The sequence below is a fragment of the Anopheles merus genome, chromosome 3L (genome assembly GCF_017562075.2).
Source record: "Anopheles merus strain MAF chromosome 3L, AmerM5.1, whole genome shotgun sequence".
Taxonomy (NCBI): Eukaryota; Metazoa; Arthropoda; class Insecta; order Diptera; family Culicidae; genus Anopheles; species Anopheles merus.
The window spans coordinates 18,947,383-18,970,272 of NC_054085.1; the positions used below are offsets into that span (position 1 = coordinate 18,947,383).

The window sequence follows — 22,890 nt, forward strand, 5'->3', positions numbered from 1 at the left end:
AGTTCGGCAACACATTATATTTCATTTGTAGTACATAGGAAGAGCTCCATGTTCAGATAAATGACAACCATTACAAACGACTCCATTTCTGCCACACCAAACACCTTATCCTCCCGTAAATTGTAAATCAGATTTGGAAAATAAATAATCGCTTATGTGCAGCGCGCGCGTGTCCTCATGAAATGATCCGAAACTGGCCAGAAAGCCTGAAAGAGACCAAAGATACGAGAGAAAGAGTCAAAATAATTTGAGAAGTCGGCTTTCCTATTTCCAATTTTCCATTTTTCTTTTTATACTCACTCTTTTCCGTTGTCCCACAATTCGCTCCGACAAGGTCCCAGCAGGTCCGCGGATTATGTGGAGATCAGTGTCGTCCCCAACAGACGGGGTATGGTGAAAGGGCATGCCAGAATGATCCCTTCTCTTTCTGCTGTTTTCCATCGTCCTTTTTCTAGCTTCAGCGGTACCGTCGCACACATAAGCATTAGATTTGTTTACCTTGCTGCCTTCGCTCCGGATTTTCTACTTTGTGCAACGCCATCCTCGTGGCGCAGGGAAATGACTGGGGTACGTGGAAGGACTTCCCTTCAACCGAACCATCCAGGAAAGGAGCTACTTCGATGGCGTCAAACTGTGCCAGCCTCACTTTTGTGCGAACTGTCGAATGGAATTGGTGTGATTGGGGAGTTGACATCAGTTGGACCCGTTGCCATCGTAACGTGAACCTGTCAGTGAAGGCCAAGAACGGTATTCTGTGCATCATAGTAGCTAGGCAAGTGATAAAGAAAGGACATTTGAGGACATGGCGGAGAAGTGTATTGTGAACATCGAATCTTGAAATCAAGCAGAATATAGCTTTTTTGTCAAGTAGTGAATTAAACATTCCCCATTGGATTTAATCCGGAAGAACAATTTAATCTTCTATCTCGGATATTTCATTTACTTTATATGAATGTGACCTACCGAAAAAATAGAGACTCTTGCAAAAAACGTTTCTCTGTCGCGTGTATTGTTCCCTTCAACTCTCCGGTATAGAAAACATCCTGTTCCTATCATCCCGGAGCGGAAGTAACAACTTTAAATGGATTGGGACATCGTTGACATGTAAGTAGATTAGCTTTTGGTTTCCTTTTTATTGTTTTGAAACAACTAATTGGCCTTAAAGTCCCTGAAGACTTATTTTCTTCGTAATTCCTCGACCCTAATGAACATTCTTGCTGATGTATTCCATGACGAACAGATCACATTTTTACGGATCGATGGCATGCAGTCAGTTTATGTATTAATTTCTAATTGAACCTGAAGATAAGATCTTTCAGAAGATTCACAACCGTTTAGCTTAATTCTCTATGTTTCTGTTTTATTCACGGTCGTTTTCAGCTTTAATTTCCTCCCGGAGAACCAGGAGCTAGACATTGGCATTCAATCAATTCTGCTGAGGGAATCGAGCTTCATCACAACACTTCCACAGACTGAGGACGAATCTTCATCCTGGAAGCCTTCTAAATGCATGTAAGTACACCAACTCTTCCCAATCTACGTAGAAACAAGCGTTTTGTCGTTCCCAAGGATTAAGAAATTATATTCGCACGATTTAAGGTTGATAAATACTCACAGCGATAAACGAAACGAACCCTTCCCTCAACTACCATTCCGTCGAAAACTATTTGTTTGCTAAACGTACCAACGCTGGTGTGGATTAGCAGACGATGAATGAGTTCCTGGGACCTTTGTACTTTGTACTGGTAGTTGTGATGGGTGGAGGGAGCTTTTGTCCTTCGCTTTTCGGTTGTTAACATGGTTCCCGTTTTTACCATTCGGCCGATATTGGACGGCTTCCTTAAAGTCAACACAATACAGCATCCCATTCAACGATCCCAGCAATCAGGTCAGGATGGGATATGATATGAACGTCCTCCATAAACTGTGTCCTTCCTGTTTCAATTCAGGTGGAAAAAATGTGTCGGGATAGAATACTTTTTACTGCGAAAGCGTTTGCAACGAACATGCAAATTATAACTGAACATGATTGGCTTCATTTACGGATATGAATACGTAATGGAGTGTTGTGGAATGGAAAATAGTGGATTATTTCGCCGCAGTTATCATGCGGAAACATAACAAATGATTCCATAAACATGCATGGCTGTGTACAATGTTATAAAAAATGAAAAATATAAATTGATTCTTCTCTAATTTATTCATCACTTTTGAAAAGACTTTACAGTAAACCTCAAAGGTTAAGAAATCTGTTCCTCAAAAGAGGTTTCCTTACAGAAAGGCTTCAGGTTCACACTTTCTGCCAACACACGTGTGACGGAAACTTTCTAGTCCGAACTACCCCTTATCCTTCCTGTATTGGTCACGTTGTTTGGTCTTATTAAACATTCAATCCACAGAGTCGTAGAAACGTTCTCATCCTCCTGTATTTGCTAACTTCACCAACACCAAGCTACAGCATAAACTTTTGTGTAGCTTTCCTTCCCTCAATCTCGACCTCAAGTCAACCGATGAGCGCCCAAATGATTGGGAAACTAGAAACAATCCGAAAAGCGGGACAAAGTTTCATTGTTTCATACATTTTTAATCATCCGGAATGAAATGGGGTCCGGATTTGTGCATAGAAATTGATGGATCGGTTGTTTGTTATTTGAAATTGTTTTGATTTTGGCTTGAGATGTTTGATTGGGAGAAAACAGAACTTCATTTCCGTATTGCCTTTTGATTTAAGGAAAATCAGGTCCACACCTTTCCCATTTTTCCATTTCCACAAGGCATTTTGAAGCCGTATAAACCTCCAACGCGATTTATAAAAGCAATTTTGCTGGCAGGAAATCAACGCCATAATTACTCAAAGAAGGTGATTGCATTAATTACATCATAAGGCTTCCGCAAGATACTTGTTGCAAGAAAAATTCTACTTTACCTTTAACGAAGTTTTTCAAATACTCAAACAAACGTGATTCGGTACATTAAGAGATATTGGAGCAGCAAAAAACATTACCCCATCGGTGCCAGACGTGGTTTTTCAGCGGAAACCCTGAGCATATTTAACGAGAACCCAAAGACAACAATAACTCACTGCTAATTAACGCTATTTGCATAGGCACAGTCCGGAAGAAACCGTGAAAAAGACGGCCTCGTTACTCGACAGACAGTTGAACGAATGAAAATTACGCGAATTTCCGTTGGAGTTGCGGCATATTGCATGATTTATGAACCTCTGCATCCATCCGTGAGAATAACTCCCCAATCAGAGCTATTTGCATGACCCTTTATGAATCGGGAAATGCACCGTGACGGAAAGTTTTGTGCTAAATAAACATCATCTACCGTTTCCATTTGTGTTGGAATATGTTTTACTAATCAATGGAGAATAATTGTGGCCATGCATGCTTTACAATCCGCAGAATAGGGCAAATAAATTATTCCTAATCGTCCAATGCCAGTCGCAGACGAGAACCGATAATAGTTGGCAGCATTACAATGAGGTATTATTTACTCTATTATTTCCATAAACAATCGAAAAGGTTAGCAGAAAGTTCGTTTTGACAATGGTGTATGTTCAATTCACACACTATTATTATGCACCCCACATTTATTGGAAAACTCTTCAACCATGTTCAAATCGCTCGGAGTCTGCTCTTCTACAAACGACTCTCTCCGCTGCGCTTTCCCTCGAAGGACATTTTTCCAAAGGGGCGTTGCCAGACGATGGACCAATCAGTGCTCTGTTCTCTTCGAAGGGTAGGGAAAAAGGACTCAAACAGAAGCAAACTGGATGGCTCTCACAGCTGTCCAAACTGAGATGAGATTCCATCGCACTTAGTGAGAGTCTCCTCCATGCTGACGGGTTAGTTCGCTACATTTGCTGTTTGTTTGCGGTTGAGTTTAGATATTCTACAGGCTGACGATATATTCCGATAGATTAATTCCAATCACTCCATTTCCCGACGGCATTTGATGTCTGTAATCAGTTGTTGTGAATAATATTGTTTGTGTTTCAGATCTCCAGCGTTGGAGCTTCGCGATTCCCACCAGTTGTCCGACACAATGTCCTGTTTAGAGGTATGCAACCTTCTCTTATGATATTTACTACTTCAACCACCGATTTGTTTATCACTACAATCCCTTTTCGCCCTTCAGGAGATGGAAGTACCACGCGACATGTTCGAGGAACCCAACCACAGTTTTAACAAGAATGACGTTCCCATTTCACCTCCAGACAACTGCTCCAGTGACTCTAGTCTACGTGACAAACAACTTCACACTGGCAACAACAACCTCCAGCCGAGGGACGAAAGGCCTTTCCGGTGTGCCATCTGTCCCAAGGCGTTCCGACTTTCCTCCACACTGTCCGCGCACAAGAAGCTGCACGACCAAAGAGGACCCAGTCTACGGTGTGAGACGTGTGGACGAGCCTTCACGCAACCCAGCGCTCTCTCCAGCCATCGACTGTTGCATCGGTCGGATCGGCCACACAGCTGCAGTCTCTGTGGAAAGCAGTTCGTTCGGCTGCATGCCCTCAAGACACACGTGCTTAGTCACGCGAACGAACGACCCTACGAGTGTGACCAGTGTGGAAAAGCTTTTACCGAAAAGCACGTGCTCGTACGCCATCGCAAGACGCACAGTGACGAGCGGCCCCATGAGTGTGCCGTTTGCTCGAAAGCCTTCAAGGAGCGGTATGACCTGCTGCGCCACACGCTCATTCACAGTGGACTGCGGCCGCACAAGTGTCCCGATTGCTCCAAAACCTTCGTCCAATCTAATGCACTGGTTAAACATCGAAAGTCTCACGAACGGGAACGCACCGTTGGCCATCATCCGTTGAACGCAGCTTCCTTTGCTGTAACTAGGGTCGAAACTACGTGTTGCTAAGTGGAACAGTGACGCAGTGAGAGAAGCAACAAGTGTTAATGTTGATTTGCAGAGTGTAAATAGAAACGTGTTTGAGCAAATGTTATTGTGAGTGTCTTTGTAACGGCATTCGGAGAAAGTGTGCAATTAAATTAAGTGTGTATATATTCACCGATATGCTACTGAGTCATCTTAATAATGGTTTCACATGGAATATTAAATTGATGGACGCTCCGAAAATGAATGTTTTTCCTGTTTTAGTGACACTATTGAACAAAGTCACTTTACATTCCCTCACTAAATTACCTACGCAAACAACTGATGCCACCCCAAACCAAAATAGGGACGTTGTTGTTCCATTTCACAATGCCCCACAGTCCCAGAGGAAGGTTTTGATGGAACCACTCTGTAAAGACTACTCCTTGCCCAGCGTGGTTCCGCTGATTGTTAAGTGAACATTTAAGAGGCAGATTGCCCTGCAACGAAATTACCTTTAATATGTTTGCACAGGAAAGTACAATGCCAATAGTTACGGAGATTGAGCAGCGAATCTTGACATGCTCTTTCCCTTCGCTGCTTCAAGTCACGGCGGTGGCAGCATTTGAGATGCTTTCTATTTTCAGGATTTAAAAAGGATTTACATTTCGAGCTCTTCCATTACATTTCAGTGCTTGTGGCTTATACCGTGGCCATGGTACGAAAAAAGGCTCTTTGGCAGTAGAAGTAGAAGCAAATCAACGACGGATTATTTTTGGAAATGGTTTTTGCCTTCAGCTATGACGGACTTTTTTTTTATTCCACGCAGATTGCATCGCACAAAAAGGACGTTGTTGTTTTTCCATATTTCTCAAATTATGCATGCAAAACGATCCACATCGGTGGTGTTTTTTTAGGACATGTTCGAAAAAATCGGAAGGTAATATGAAACCAAAAGTGGGTGTTTCTAGAAAAGCCGTTTTTATGCAGTTAAAGGTTATTTTTTTCTGCTTGTTTGCTTCATCCAATGTTTTATCGATTAGCACGAAATATGGAAATATTTTATCGAAGATTTTTTTCATCCCATTAGCCCTTTTTACAAGTACAGTTCGAATTATTTTAAGCATTTTCCTAAAGGACGCATTCTTCCCTATCAAGACACTCTGGCTTTGAAAGAGTAATTCGAATAACTTGCTGAATGATTTCTACCACCTTTGATCCTACACCCTATCTCCCATAATTCCACATTTCTTCTTATCAGCTTTGCGCCATTTGCAAACAATCATAATTGAAACGCATTTGAATCATGAAAATGGCATAACGAAACTCGTGTCAAAATGATTTGTGATGCAACTGTTGAGCGATGATTTTAATATGCTCCGAAAATAGTCATGGCGATTCAGAATACGGAGCTACAGAGACACGACGGTAAACCATGTCGAACGTGCTTATATCCATTCGGGCGTGGTATATAATCCGCGGCGCTTTCGTCAAACACCAAATCCTTCGTTATCATCATTACACTCAATTATACTGTAACTTTGACCGGGGAATACTAGGGGAATAGAACTTTGAACATTGTAATTGAAACTTTTGCCATGGTTAGCGGCCCTTTTTCATGCCCTTTTGATTGGTGTGGTTCTCCCTAGACCGAACTATCTGAGCTTTGCACGTAAAATAATTAATGGAGCCAGAAAACAAACCATCCTCATCACATAAAATGGTGCAATGACTACATCGAGAGTTAAGCTCCAAACAATTCCACGCAAAAGAGGCCAACTCATTGTTCTGTGCATTAATATCTTAATTAATATCGACATTTTAAAAGCGATTTGTCCTTTCTAATCGATTTCTGGGAAGAATTGACTTGATTTTTTACGGTATCGCATACATACGGAAACTACGAGAAGTAATAAATACCTTGTGAAATCTATATAGATGCGAAATATGCCTCCGGGCATTTGCTAGGACAGAGATGCTTATCGTAAAATCACAATCTTCATTTCCATTACATACAATTAACTGACCCTCTTCTAACACCATCAAATGACGAGAAGGAAATGCAAAAGTACTTTGTTCAGCTTACGTGACGACCACAACACCAAGGACTAGTAGGCCACGTGCATGGATGGTAACGATTAGCTTTTCCCGTGTGGGTTTGTTTTTGTCACTTTGATTTGGCGTAAAACAGCTTACTGATTCCGGATCAGATGGGGTGGCATACGCCTTCGGGGTTTGTTTCTCATTTTTGTGACACATTGTACATAGCCGCCGGTAGTTGGTGGTATCAACAAAATACACCGTGATGCTGATTGGGGTGACAAATTGAAGTGTGGGAATTAATTCACTTAATGGTTTTTAAATTAAGTGATTGCCTTAGCACCTTTTCCCGACGATTGGTTACCGTCTCCTGACACTAAAGAACACAAATAAAGCTCTGTTAAAAATTTTACTGACTTTCAGTGTTTCGATCAATGTCTTCTTACTTCTGTCCCACAAACAGCAAACAAGCAAAACCTTCGTGTGCCTTCTGGACCAACGGAAATCTCCAGAACCACGCCACAGCCTACTCAAACACACTCTCGTAGCCCGGGATTATGTTTCCACTATTTACACATCAATTAATTCCCATAATGACTTCTTCCGATTGCTTGCCAGAAGCAGCCTAAAGGACCCTGCCATGATCCTGTCCCTATTTGTCTGTCCTTTTGCCATTCTTTGAAGGAGAAAGTGCGCCTCCGAAATGAACAACAGCTGAACCAACTCTTGCCTGAAGTGGTTGCCGCAGATTGCTTCCCACAAAGGTACTTCTGGCCCGAAAATTGATCCTTTACGTACACCTTTCGCAAACAAACCTAGTTTTGAAGCATATTGGTCCTCCGTTGATCTTTTTATTGCATTGCTTGTGGTTGCACAATGTGGTTCAATGGATGATGATTGTTACATTACAGACACCTGGCCATGGGTCGGGGTGAATTTTTTGCAACTTCTGGGTTAAAGTTGAATTGCAGACCATGAAATTAAAGATTTGTTCAACAACATGGATTAAGAACCAATAATGCAAGAAATGGCTGCAACTTTGTGAATGTTCACAAAAAACAACACTTCAAAAAGAAAGAAAATCTCGGTTTGAAACGAATGTAAACAACCGCATATGAAAACTCCTTGTGTAAGAATTAATATAGATACTTACTTGCAGTTTCCAAGCGGGACATTGTTTCCAGATTACGTCCAGCAATAATTTATTTAACTAATGTTCAATTATTCACTCAAATGTTTACTCGATTTCAGGCAACAGCTTCTGGTTTGTTTACTCGATCGACGCGCTTTGCTAGATTTTTTTGGAGTGGTTTGACGTTTTGCTGCAGTGGCACATTCCATCGATGACGTCATATGTGGAGGCATTCAAGCTCCCCATGTAACGTTTTTTTTTCAACTTCCCGAAGACGAATCATTTGGCGCAAAACCACGGAGCCGCACCTGTACATGAAGTTATTAGGCGCAATGCCACGGGAGTGACAAAATGCTGATTTTTTTCCAAAACGCGAGCTTGTGTCACTGTTTTAAGCAAGATCTATTAAGGAGAACAGGTCGATGCAAAGCCCGTTGCTAGGTTGCCATTTTCAGCTCGCTTTTGACAGTTTCATGAAAAAGTGTTTACAAACAAACGGCTAATAGTTAACGCGCAAAAGTGGACGAATTTACTATTAGGAAGGTTATATTGGTTAAATTTCTTGCGGTCAATCACTTCTGGACAATAAAGGAGAAGTAATTGCAGTCTACTCTGTATTCAGAAACATTGATAACCTTTTTCATTGTTTGCCATTCCGTGACCACAAACCACTACCGTTTGCAACGGTCCTGCTGGAAAAACGAAATGTTTAACATGTTCAACTGGGTTAAAGAAGTCCTTTTTACTTTCAATTGAACACTGAGAGTAAAATGAAACATCCAATCGACACACACTGGTACGATATACATACCGTCCTTTACTTATAACCCGGCTACGAATGATAAATGAGATCCTTGGATTGTATCAGTCATGTAATATTCTAATTGGATTCTAATTCTTCAAATATTCTACCAGGAATTGAATGTAAAATGCTGAACAAAACTCTCATTCACTCCATAGCAACGTCCATCGCTAAACATAAACAATGTTCACTTTAACTGTCACAATTTTCCCATGGCTTTCTGTCAATTTACTCTAAGCGCTTCGACCTGTTCTCTTTCAAGGACCTTGGTTTTAAGCTTTGTCAAAATTTCGTCACCTGGAGCAGCCAGGAACTAAAGCGCAACAGAATCGCTGAACATGTCAACGCCTACTTCCGAACAATTCTATATCTCGCTAAAAGAGTCAATTATATGCCCGAACGAATCAACAACTCGCTGAACATGTTAATAATATCATCGAAAACCCTGTAATGCTAAAATGCATGTTTCTAATTGATGTATGTATCTATTTAGTACATCATAATAAAAATATCGATGAAATTCAGAGCTTCTGTCGTTCTTGTGTATATTTTTGCGGTTGACAAGCAATTTGGACAAACTTGAAATTTTTACAACATTTTGTCACCTCCGTGGCCACGCGCCAATTCATATCACCACTTTGTATTTATTAAAATATTTATATGTTAGCCGTTTCGTAAACCTTTTGCATCCTCTTCATCTCATGACTTTTTACACGATGATGGTTTTTATATGAAATTTTGTTAGCTAGAAATGGTATAATATTATTACAAAAAAAAAATCAAAAACGAATAATTCGACTTCATTTTGAAATGTCGCTAATCTGTTTCTTTTTACAAAATAACTTAACAATCGCTTGTTTGACCCATGTTTAGCATTGCTGTTCAGATTGTCTACTGGGTGTGCGGATCGGATCGCGCAGCTTTCCAAACGTCAACGGATAATTCCACCACAAGGAACATTCTTTTATGCGAGTTCAAAGAAACGTGTTCGATTCGCATGCTTCTTGATTAACAGAACGCTTGAGTGACTTACCAAGTTTCAATTACTAACCAGAGTGCATTTGTTTTATTTAGTGGCAGTATTCAGTTTGTACTGTTTGCCTTCTGTTGGCTTAAAGAATGGAGGAATATGTTGTGGAACTTCATGAACACATGGACAAGTTATATGGAACACAGTTAATGACATGTAGAGCAAAATGTAAGCAAAAGTTGCTTGCAAAAATGTACGATACATTCCTTAAACCCAGTATATTACAAGTAAAACATAACAATCTAAGTACTAAAGAGACTATCGAGCTTCGGTTCCCCAAAATTGGAGATTGGATTCGTAACAATTCCGTTCGTGAACAATTGAACTTGCGCAACGATGTAAAGGACAAAGCAAAAGCGGCTCAGCTACGATCCGAAGGAAAAAAAATGTTTCACCCGAACGTGAAACGCTACATCGAGGCCATCAAGCTGTACAATGAGAGCATCGCTTTTTCCGAAAAAGGATCGACAGAAAGGGCATTGGCCTATGCAAATCGCTCAAACATTTGTCTGAAGATGCAACGCTTTGAAGACTGTTTGGAGAACTTTCGGCTTGCTCGTGAGTCAAACTATCCTGGAGAAAAGTTGAATCAACGCGAAAAAGAGGCCAAAAATGCTTTGGCGAAGGCTCGGAACAAGAATGCTTCATCGAGCAAGGTTACTCCGGATGTGGTGGAAGAGCCCGAGCTAAGCTATGCGGTCAAAGAGAATGCGCCGCAAGTTGCCAACTGTCTGTAACTGCGCAAAAACGAACAATATGGACGACATGTGGTGTCAACCCGTAAGCTGAAGGTGGGTGATGTCGTGATGATCGAAAGGCCGTTCGTTACCGTGCTGAAGGATTCATTGCGATATGTTCGATGTGATTTTTGCCATGAGGAACGACCATTCACATTGATTCCGTGCGAAGGATGTACAATGGCCATGTACTGTTCGGAGGAATGTCTGAGTAAAGCGTACAACAAGTATCATCGATATGAGTGCGGGCTTTTACTAGACTTGCGGGAAGTTTTCCTAGAAGTTCCCTTGATTGCTATTCGCATGGTTGCCATTGCGATCACAACCTTTGATAACAATCCAGAGGCATTGAAGGATCATCTCGATGTACTGGATGAATCCAATGTGAACGGGTTTACGATGGATTGGAATAAAGCTACGTCACAGGATATTTTCAACTCGGTGCACGTGTTAACCAATAACCAAGAACGGCGAGACAGCTTTTCTGTTGCATTCTACATCTTCAATGCTACCATCCTACATACCCTTATCCTGGAAAGAACAGAGCTGGGACCGGTGTGCGAAGCAAACCCTGCAACAAACAAGATTTTACTAGATTTGATCCTGCGATATTTGCGATCGTGGAATTTAACAGAACATTGTTGTCCTCTAATACGTACAAGGTAAAGGAATACGTGCCTGAATCGTTTGCAGTGGGTTGCTTCCCTTTGAGCAGCATGCTGAATCATTCCTGTGCTCCCAACGTGAAACGCATCACTTTGCCCGATGGGCGGTGTTGAAACGTTTTCAACAGAATTCTTTCTTTCACCCGAATGTACAATAAATATGAAATACACAAGCGTTTTTTAAGCAACGTAGTTAGTTTATTGTAGCTAAAAAGTCAGTCGCTTGGTTCGGGGATCGGTGAAAGAATGGCTAAAGATCGTAACTAGGCATGGGCAAAACGATTATTTTCACCGAACGCGAACGAACTAGTTCGCTCACCAAAAAGAACCGAACGCGAACGACGATTCTTTCGTTCTTTGTTTCATGAGGTTTTTATTCACAAAGAACGCTCGTTATCTTTTTCATTTACCCACCATAGACGCATACTGTAGCCAAAGAAGTACTCATTCTGTGGTTGAAACCAATCATTTAAAAACATTAAACACTCGGCTGTCTGGTCAACACAATCCATCGCAAAACCGACCAAAAACTAGCATGTAAAAAAACTAATACGAACAAAAATGTCTCCTGAATATATTGTACCCCATGCCTTATACACACTTAAGGATTCTATTAAAAAAAAACTACTTAAATATGGATCAACATCATCAGAATCAATCATGAAATAACATCATCATCAGAGCGCAATCAATTCAGTTCAGTTCATTCGCGAATAATGACTAATCCGTTTGAACGGGCTCGATCTATTGAATTGTATAGGTATAATTTCCATACCAACAGACCACAGATCGAACACAAATGAGCCAGTTCGAACGCGTTCGATGAATTCAGTTGTGTAGGTACGATTTATACACCAACAGAACACAGATCGAACACCAGTTCGAACGCGTTCGATGAATTCAGTTGTGTAGGTACGATTTACATACCAACAGAACACAGATCGAACACTAACGGATCAGATCGAACGTGTTCGATGAATTCAGTTATGTAGGTACGATTTACACACCAACAGAACACAGATCGAACACCAGTTCGAACGCGTTCGATGAATTCAGTTGTGTAGGTACGATTTACATACCAAAAGAACACAGATCGAACACTAACGGATCAGATCGAAACGCGTTCGATGAATTCAGTTGTGTAGGTACGATTTACACACCAACAGAACACAGATCGAACACCAGTTCGAACGCGTTCGATGAATTCAGTCGTATAGATACGATTTCCACACCAACAGCACACGTATCGAACACTGCTGGACAAATTCGACGGCGTTCGAGGAATTGAGTTGTATGGGTACGATTTCAACACCAACAGGGTACATTTTGATCTCTGACGACCCGTTCGCACGGTGCGAGAAAGAGCGAGAAAGCAATATGATTTTGCACGTTTTATTACCACATTTATGTGTGCCGTCGAACACTGAACGGAACGTTCGAACGCGTTCGGTGTAGTCAGTTTCTTCCAAAAGTCCTGGTCGTTCTTTTTGTTAAGAACCACGTTCGTTCGTGCACTTTACCGAACTGTTCGAACGGTGCGATTCTCGTTCATTTTACACATGCCTAATCGTAACCTTTGCTACGTTCGGGAATTTTCGTGTTATCGGGATTGCTCGACCCGATCGTTATCAGCACGACTCCACTTCGATAGTGTCCTCTATCGGGATTGACGGAAAACACCACTGTACCATCGAATTGACCGTTAATATTTATTTTAATATTTAACAGGCGGTGTGCCGTTTTCGTCATCCGTCCAGTTCTCGAAGGAAGTCAACTGTTCGATAGCTATGAGTAAGTGAAATCAATAGAAGAAATGGACACTCTTCATCATACTAATAATTTCATTTGTTTCAGAGCGGGTCATATAACGCATGCACGAGCATTGAGGCAATCAATGTTGTCACACATGTACAGCTTCCGATGCACGTGTGAAGCATGTACGTGCAATTATCCTTCAATCAATTGTAATAATTTAAAAAACAGGAAACAAATGTTCTATTATCAATCGATACTGACAACACATGATTTGAAGAAAGTGCGCGAACTCATGTCGCAGCTACGGAATTTTCTGAATGAAACACCAAAATTGTATCCAGCAGATGAAGTTTGCATTAGTCAGATATCGTTTGTACGGTCTCTTCAAATACTGTACGCCCAAACATCGGAAAATGCGGAGTATTGGAAACACTGCAAACCGTCATTAATGTTCCCAGAGAAATGCGTGAGGTTCTGAGTATAAATGAATTAATCTCCTTACGTATGGCTAGCGCGGGTTTTTACACATTTGATGTTCGTTCAATATGCCCATGAATTCGATATGATGATAATAAACTGAATTTTTCTTTTTGATAAATAACAACTTAACATTTACTGAGTATTGTTATTCCTTCTGAAACTTCAACTTTTCATAGAATCAAATAAATGATCAAAATAAATCAAATAAATGATCTCACACGATGTGAAGTTAAGAATCGCTTCCCATAAACGGTTCATATTATCTAAACGAAATATCTCTAGGATCACATGAATTTCACATGGGAAATTAAAAGCTTCTCGGAATAAGGAGTACATATCTTTCCTATATTGACTCGGATACTTCTCTACTCGTTTATGTGATGATGGATGTAAACGCCCGTAAGCAGTAACGCTTGACCACCTGCCATGTTGTTCAATGCCTTGCGGGTATTTCGAGTTGTATCTTGATCGGAGTATCCTGATTGTCTTTCATAGCTAGAGAGGCTACTTCCAGGATAGCAAAAAAGCATTAAGATAAACATTGTAATAACGTTTGGAGATGTCCTGGCTTCGTATATTGTAAAAAGTTTATTCTCACCACCGTCTTCCGTGACAGTGTTCTTGGAGAGAGGGGTAAGGTAATTGTTGGAGGTTATTCCCTTCCTTCTTCCAATCGGCACTGCCGTGACCAGGATTCGAACCTGGGTTACTACGGCCACAACGTAGGGTCCTAACCACTAGACGATCACGGCTACCGACGGTGACTGGAAGGTTTCTTACACCAAGAGCTGAAGTTTCGATTCAAATCGACGGCTTTACCAGCCATGCAGTGGGGAAAGCATCGACTGCCCAACTGAAGAGAAAGTACGCCAAAGAAACAGAGCGAAGCGTATGGAACAATACGATCGAATCTCCCTTTCAGGGTGGGGTAAACCAACAATGTAGAGAAACAAGATCAGAAAGGTAAGCATGGTTAATGTGTTGGTGGTTAAAAATATATCCAAAATGTTATATCTCTGTCCTCTACCTATTGATAATGATAATGAATACTACAAGTTTAGAATGAAGATCTGTTCAGTAAAAGTAGGATTTATTTAGAGCAACGTCGTTGGAAAAAAATGTTTCCGCCCGGGATTGAACCGGGGGCCTTCCGCGTGTTAGGCGGATGTGATAACCACTACACCACGGAAACTTGCATCTGTTGTTCTCTATGTATTTGTGAAATTTTGGGAAAGCTTAACATCCATTGTTAGATGATAAAATTCCATCTTTTGCTGTGGGTCACAGTTCGGCCAGTTTAAACAAATCGAAACTGTTCCACCATCGTACGTGAATTGCAACCAGAACGTACGTAAATAAAGCATGTTTCGCTTGAGAGCATGTGCTTGGAAAACGAAATGGAAATATAAATAAATCAACAAATCATTCCATAATACCTTTAGCCGTTTCAACAAACGATGAACGTGGAACAACCCCAAGGCCAATCCGCGGTACAGGTGAATGATTATTGATTATGTTCATGACTCATTAGGGTAATGGAATCCTTTGGCTGAGCTACATACACTGCATCGACGTTGTTGGGAATACTTTCTGAGTATTGGTTTATGATTTGACTGCTGCACAATTCAAATATTACTTTCTACGGTGATTTATGAATAATGCTGCCAACAAATCCATTGCGTTACATCCATTTAATTCACTCACGAGCAGAAATCCACTTGCCAAATTAATTGTAAACATGCCGATTATTAGCGAGATTGCGTCGTTCTAAAGGATTTCTCTCCATATACTCCATGATGCACAAAAAGGAAACACCCTTTTTGCCCAAACCGACCACGTTACATCAATTTCGCCTCTTTTCTACGAGATTTTTGTTCTATTGCGCTCCCTTGGCACCGATTGGCGATAGAAAAACAACTGCGAGGCAGTTTAAATTTAATTATAAACTGTTGTTTTTCTTCATCCTTGTGCAACCAAAAGCACACAGACTCTCACGCGGACCCGAACCACATCGACGGAAGGATGAGAGAACCGTCATTCGTTACGTTGGAATGTTCCTTGCGGCCATATTGCACAACCAGACGATACGGCTGCCTCATCCGGCGTTACAAAAACACGCAACCCAGCTCATGTCGATGTTTGTCTTAATCTTTCACGGTACCATGCCGGCTTTGCAGGGTGGATTGTGTTTGCTATTTGCCGTTGATTGGATATTTCCGGGAGAATAGCAAAGGAAACTCCAAAACTGGTTGGATGAGTGATTTTTTTACATGAATATTCGTACACCACCAATGCAATCGATCAAAACCCACCCACAATCGCTCAATATATGAGGTTTGGCAACGATACTCATTAGTTGAAGCGATTTGTAACACCTGCGCCATTGGATCCTCTGCTCGATAGCTCACTAATCGGTTAATAAGGTTTTGCCAAATACATAAACTACCTTCTACCGCCAGTCTCGTCTCTCTCGACCAACCATGAGTCCTCTCCCAAGGTTCTGTATGTGCATGTTCCCCTCTTGTGCTGAGACCCCCGGGAAGGAAGATCGGAAAATCAGAGATTAGAGTGTTTTCCTTGGCATTATTTGGCCAACCGCTTTTCCGATAAACGTGATCTCCTCCATTTCGCTTCGTTGTCTCATCATGTACTGGTTTCCGTATGTCCTTGTCAATTATCAATTGCGCATGGCACTGACGTCACAGCAAACGGAACAGGATGCGCTTCCTTTTCGCGTGCGCGGTACGTTATCTCTTTCACCCGACATCTCTCTTCTACAAGTATCTCCTATTCTTTCACTGTCCTGAACAACGACGACCTCTCTGGTGCCCCAGATTCCTTTCAAAGTACGACAAATAGAGAGGTCCAAGGATATCTCTTCCCCGCGACACACATGGAAGAAGGAGAAGGACGCTTACCCGTGTCTCCATGCTGCTCCAACACTATTTATGGAGCCATTTTGTTCGAACAGAAGAGATAAATACATAATCCTTCTAATTTCCGTAAATCAGTAATCGTTCTCACCTTCTCCGTCGACCTTCGTAAAGCTCACCTGAAGATAATAAGCGCGTAGGAGATCGGCAACACATTATATTCAATTGGTAGTACATAGGAAGAGCTTCATGTTCAGATAAATGACAACCATCACAAACGACTCCACACCAAACACCTTGTCCTCCCGTAGAATTGTAAATCAGATTTGGAAAATAAATAATCGCTTATGTGCAGCGCGCGCGTGTCCTCATGAAATGATCCGAAACTGGCCAGAGAGCCTGAAAGAGACCAAAGATATGAGAGAAAGAGTCAAAATATTGTGAGAAGTGAGCTTACTTATTTCCAATTTTCCATTTTTCTTCCTTTACACACTCTTTACCGTTGTTCCGTAATTCGCTCCGAAAAGGTCCCAGCAGGTCCGCGGATTATGTGCAGATCAGTGTCGTGTGTCCTGCCTTACCAACAGACGGGGTATGTTGGAAGGGCACGCCAGAATGATCCCTTCTCTTTCTGCTGTTTTCCAGCGTCCTTTTTCTAGCTTCAGCGGTACCGTCGCACACATAAGCATTAGATTTGTTTACCTTGCTGCCTTCGCTCCGGATTTTCTACTTTGTGCAACGCCATTCTCGCGGAGAAGGGATATGACTGGGGTACGTGGAAGGACTTCCCTTCAACCGGACCATCTAGGAAAGGAGCTACTTTGATGGCGTCAAACTGTGCCAGCCTCACTTTTGCGCGAACTGTCGAATAGAATTGGTGTGACTGGGGAGTTGACATCAGTTGGACCCGTTGCCATAGTAACGTGAACCTGTCAGTGAAGGCCAAGAATCGTATTCTGTGCATCATAGTAGCTAGGCAAGTGATAAAGAAAGGACAATTGAGGACATGGCGGAGAAGTGTATTGCGAACATCGATTTTTTAAATCAAGCAGAATATAGCTTTTTTGTCAACTAGTGAATCAAACGAGCCGGTCTCGTAGTACAGTCGTCAACTCGTACGACTTAACAACATGCCCGTCATGGGTTCAAGCCCCAAATGGACCGTGCCGCCATACGTAGGACTGACTATCCTGCTATGGGGGGATCAATAAGTCGCTGAAAGTCAAACCCACAAGTAGTGTGGCACAGGCAGGCCTTGACCGGCAACGGTTGTTGAGCCAAAAGAAGAAGTGAATCAAACATTCTCCATTGGATTGAACCCGGAAGAATAGAAATAGAGACTCTTGCAAAAAACGTATCTCTGTCGCGTGTATTGTTCGCTTCAACTGTCCGGTATTGGAAACATCCTGTTCCTATCATCCCGGGCGGAAGTAACAACTTAAAATGGATTGGGACATCGTTGACATGTAAGTAGATTAGTTTTTGGTTTCCCTTTTATTGTTTTGAATCAACTAATTGGCTTTAATGCCCCTGACGACTTATTTTCTTCGTAATTCCTCGACCCTAATGAACATTCTTGCCGATATCTTCCATGGCAAACAGATCACATTTTCACGGATCGATGGCATGCAGTCAGTTTATGTATTAATTTCTAATTGAACCCGAAGATAAGATCTTTCGGATGATTCACAACCGTTTAGCTTAATTCTCTATGTTTCTGTTTTATTCACGGTCGTTTTCAGCTTTAATTTCCTCCCGGAGAACCAGGAGCTAGACATTGGCATTCAATCAATTCTGCTGAGGGAATCGAGCTTCATTACAACACTTCCACAGACTGAGGACGAATCTTCAGAATGCCACAACACACCAATGATCCATTCATCTTCATCCTGGAAGCCTTCTAAATGCATGTGAGTACACCTACACTGCCTAATCTACGTGGAATCAAGTGTTTTGTCGTTCCCAAGGATTAAGAAATTATATTCGAACGATTTAAGGTTGATAAATACTCACAGCGATAAACGCAACGAACCCTTCCCTCAACTACCATTCCGTCGAAAACTATTTGTTTGCTAAACGTATCAACCCTGGTGTGGATTAACAGACGATAAATGAGTTCCTGGGACCTTTGTACTTTGTACTGGTAGTTGTGATGGGTGGAGGGAGCTTTTGTCCTTCGCTTTTCGGTTGTTGACATGGTTCCCGTTTTTACCATTCGGCCGATATTGGACGGCTTCCTTAAAGTCAACACAATACAGCATCCCATTCAACGATCCCAACAATCAGGTCAGGATGGGATATGATATGAACGTCCTCCATAAACTTCCTTTCTGTTTCAATTCAGGTGGAAAAAGTGTGTCCGGAAAAATACTTTTTACTGCGAAAGCGTTTGCAATGAACATAAATTATAACTGAACATGATTGGCTTCATTTGCGGATATGAATACGTAATGGAATGTTCTGAAATGGAAAATAGTGGATTATTTCGCCTCAGTTATCATAACAGACAAACATAACAAATGAATCCATAAACATGTATGACTGTGTAATATGTTATAAAAATGGGAAATATGAATGGATTTTTCTCTAATTTATTCATTACTTTTGAAAAGACTTTAAAGTAAATCTCAAAGGTTAAGAAATTTGTTCGTCAAAAGAGGTTTCCTTACAGAAAGGCTTCACGTTCACACTTTCTGCAAACAGACGTGTGACGAAAACTTTCTAGTCCGAACTACCCCTTATCCTTATCTCCTTATCCTTCCTGTATTGGTCACGTGGTTTGGTCTTATGAAACATTCAATCCACAGAGTCGTAGAAACATTATCATCCTCCCCTGTTTGCTTGCTGGAACACAAAACTTCACCAACACCAAGCTACAGTATCAACTTTTGTGTAGCTTTCCTTCTCTCAATCTCGATCTCAAGTCAACCGATGAGCGACCAGATGATTGGGAAACTAGAAACAATCGAAAAAGCGGGACAAAGTTTCATTGTTTCATACATTTTTAATCATCTGGAATGAAATGTGGAACGGTTTGTTCAGAGAAATTAATGGATCGGTTGTTTATTATTTGAAATTGGTTTGATTTTGGCTTGAGATGCTTGATTGGGAGAAAACAGAACTTCATTTCCGTATTAACTTTTGATTTAAGGAAAATCAGGTCCACACCATTCCCATTTTTCCATTTCAACAAGGCATTCTGAAGCCGTATAAACCTCCAACGCGATTTATAAAAGAGTCTTTGCTGGCAGGAAATCAACGCCATAATTACCCAAAGAAGGAGATTGCATTAATTACATCATAAGGCTTCTGCGAGATACTTGTTGCAAGAAAAATCCTACTTTACCTGTAACGAAGTTTTCCAAATACTCAAACAAACGTGATTCGGTACATTAAAAGATATTGGAGCAGCAAAAAACATTCTCCCCATCGGTGCCAGACGTGTTTTTTCAGCGGAAACCCTGAGCATATTTAACGAGAACCCAAAGACAACAATAACTCGCTGCTAATTAACGCTATTTGCATAGGCACAGTCCGGAAGAAACCGTGAAAAAGACGGCCTCGTTACTCGACAGACAGTTGAACGAATGAAAATTACGCGAATTTACGTTAAAGTTGCGGCATATTGCATGATTTATGAACCTCTGCATCCATCTGTGAGAACAACTCTGCATTCAGACCTATTTGCCTGACCCTTTATGAATCGGGAAATGCTCCGTGACGGAAAGTTTTGTGCTAAATAAACATCATCTACTGATTCCATTTGTGTTGGAATATGTTTTACTATTCAATGGAGAATAATTGTGGCCTTGCATGTTTAAAAATCGTTCGCGCAATCAGGCAAATAAATTATTCCTAATCGTCCAATGCCAGTCGCAGACAAGAACCGATAATAGTTGGCAGCATTTCAATAAGTTATTATTTACTCAATTATTTCCATAAACAATCGAAAAGGTTAGAAGAGTGTTCGTTTTGGTGTATGCTTAATTCACACACACTATTATTATGCACCTTACATTTATTGGAAAACTCTTCAACCATGTTCAAATCGCTCAGAGTCTGCTCTTCTGCAAACGACTCTCTCCGCTGCGCTTTCCCTCGAAGGACATTTTTCCAAAGGGGCGTTGCCAGACGATGGACCAATCAGTGCTCTGTTCTCTTCGAAGGGTACGGAAAAAGGACTCAACCAGCAGGAAATTGGATGGCTCTCACAGCTGTTCAAACTGAGATGAGATTCCATCGCACTTAGTGAGAGTCTCCTCCATGCTGACGGGTTAGTTCGCTACATTTGCTGTTTGTTTGCGATTGAGGTTAGATATTGCTGCTGAAGATATAAACCAATAGAGATTCATTCCAATCACTCCATTTCCCGACGGCTTTTGATGTCTGTAATCAGTTGTTGTGAATAATATTGTTTGTGTTTCAGATCTCCAGCGTTGGAGCTTCGCGATTCCCACCAGTTGTCCGACACAATGTCCTGTTTAGAGGTATGTAACCTTCTCTTATCATATTTGCTACTTGCATCACCGATCTGTTTATTATTTCAATCCCTCTTCATCCTTTAGGAGATGGAAGTACCACGCGACATGCTCGAGGAACCCAACGAAAGTTTGAACAAGGCTGCCGTTCCCATTTCACCTCCAGACAACTGCTCTTGGGATTCTAGTCTGCGTAACAAACAACTAAACACTGACAACAACAACCTCCAGCCGGATGACGAAAGGCCTTTCCAGTGTGCCATCTGTCCCAAGGCGTTCCGGCTTTCCTCCACACTGTCCGCGCACAAGAAGCTGCACGACCAAAGAGGACCCAGTCTACGGTGTGAGACGTGTGGACGAGCCTTCACGCAACCCAGCGCTCTCTCGAGCCATCGACTGTTGCATCGGTCGGATCGGCCACACAGCTGCAGTCTCTGTGGAAAGCAGTTCGTTCGGCTGCATGCCCTCAAGACACACGTGCTTAGTCACGCGAACGAACGACCCTACGAGTGTGCCCAGTGTGGAAAAGCTTTTACCGAAAAGCACGTGCTCGTACGCCATCGCAAGACGCACAGTGACGAGCGGCCCCACGAGTGTGCCGTTTGCTCGAAGGCCTTCAAGGAGCGGTATGACCTGCTGCGCCACACGCTCATTCACAGTGGACTGCGGCCGCACAAGTGTCCCGATTGCTCCAAAACCTTCGTCCAATCTAATGCACTGGTTAAACATCGAAAGTGTCACGAACGGGAACGCACCGTTGGCCATCATCCGTTGAACGCAGCTTCCTTTGCTGTAACTAGGGTCGAAACTACGTGTTGCTAAGTGGAACAGTGACGGAGCGAGAGAAGCAACAAGTGTTAATGTTGATTTGCAGAGTATAAATAGAAACGTGTTTGAGCAAATGTTATTGTGAGTGTCTTTGGAACGGCATTCGGAGGAAGTGTGCAATTAAATAAAGTGTGTATATATTATCTGATATGCTTCTGAGTCATCTAAATAATGGTTTCTTATGGAATATTAAATTAACGTTTTTCCTGTTTTAGTGACACTTTTCAACAAAGTCACTTTACATTCCCTCACTAAATTACCTACGCAAACAACTGATGTTACCCCAAACCAATAGGGACGTTGTTGCTCCATTCCACAATGCCCCACAGTCCCAGAGGAAGGTTTTGTTGGAACCACTCTGTAAAGACTACTCCTTGCCCAGCGTGGTTCCGCTGATTGTTAAGTAAACATTTGGAAGAGGCAGATTGTCCTGCAATGAAATCAACTTTAATATGTTTGCACAAGAAAGTACTATGCCAATAGTTACGGAGATTGAGCAGCGAATCTTGACATGCTCTTTCCCTTCGCTGCTTCAAGTCACTGCGGTGGCAGCATTTGAGATGCTTTCTATTTTCAGGATTTAAAAAGGATTTACATTTCGAGCTCTTCCATTACATTGTAGTGCTTGTGGCTTATACCGTGGCCATGGTACGAAAAAAGGCTCTTTGATAGTAAAAGCAAATCAACGACGGATTATTTTTGGAAATGGTTTTTGCCTTCAGTTATGATGGACTTTTTTTTTATTCCACGCAGATTGCATCGCACAAAAAGGACGTTGTTATTTTTCCATACTTCCCAAATTATGCATGCAAAACGATCCACATCGGTGGTGTTTTTTTAGGACACATTCGAAAAAATCGGAAGGTAACATGAAACCGAAAGTGGGTGTTTCTAGAAAAGCCGCTTTTTATGCAGTTAAAGGTTATTTTTTTCTGCTTGTTTGCTTCATCCAATGTTTTATCGATTAGCACGAAATGTGGAAATATTTTATCGGGGATTTTTTCATCACATTCAGCCCTTTTTACAAGTAAAGGTCGAATTATTTGAAGCATTTTCCTAAAAGAAACATTCTTCTCTATTAAGACACTCTGGCTTTGAAAGAATAATTCCAAATAATTTGCTGAACCATTTCTACCATCTACATCGTATCTCCCGTCATTCCACATTTCCTCTTACCAGCTCTGCGCCATTCGTAAAATATATGCACGTTTGAAACACGTTTGAATCATGAAAA

General features: G+C 41.5%; 1 protein-coding gene, 1 long non-coding RNA gene and 2 other non-coding genes across 5 annotated transcripts; 1 reads left to right on the plus strand and 3 right to left on the minus strand.

Moving 5' to 3' along the window:
- Nucleotides 1-686: 686 nt before the first annotated feature.
- Nucleotides 687-21,798, plus strand: LOC121599014. The gene is made up of 9 exons (XM_041926467.1): nt 687-1,104; nt 1,381-1,512; nt 4,008-4,068; nt 4,147-4,873; nt 10,129-10,559; nt 10,626-11,239; nt 18,093-18,260; nt 20,777-20,837; nt 20,916-21,798. The coding sequence occupies exons 1-9, from the start codon at nt 1,082-1,084 to the stop codon at nt 21,648-21,650; spliced, it is 2,952 nt and encodes a 983-aa protein (XP_041782401.1). The 5' UTR covers nt 687-1,081; the 3' UTR covers nt 21,651-21,798.
- Nucleotides 6,924-8,399, minus strand: LOC121600376. Of its 2 annotated transcripts, none has more exons than XR_006005803.1 (3): nt 8,030-8,399; nt 7,220-7,825; nt 6,924-7,144 (listed from the first exon to the last, which is right to left on the minus strand). It is a non-coding gene; the product is annotated as an uncharacterized LOC121600376 (long non-coding RNA). The 2 variants fall into 2 exon arrangements; XR_006005804.1 differs by having other exon boundaries at nt 6,925-7,144; nt 7,294-7,825.
- On the minus strand, nt 14,158-14,229 carry Trnah-gug. Its single transcript has one exon. It is a non-coding gene; the product is annotated as a tRNA-His (tRNA).
- Nucleotides 14,597-14,669, minus strand: Trnav-aac. Its single transcript has one exon. It is a non-coding gene; the product is annotated as a tRNA-Val (tRNA).
- Nucleotides 21,799-22,890: the final 1,092 nt, after the last annotated feature.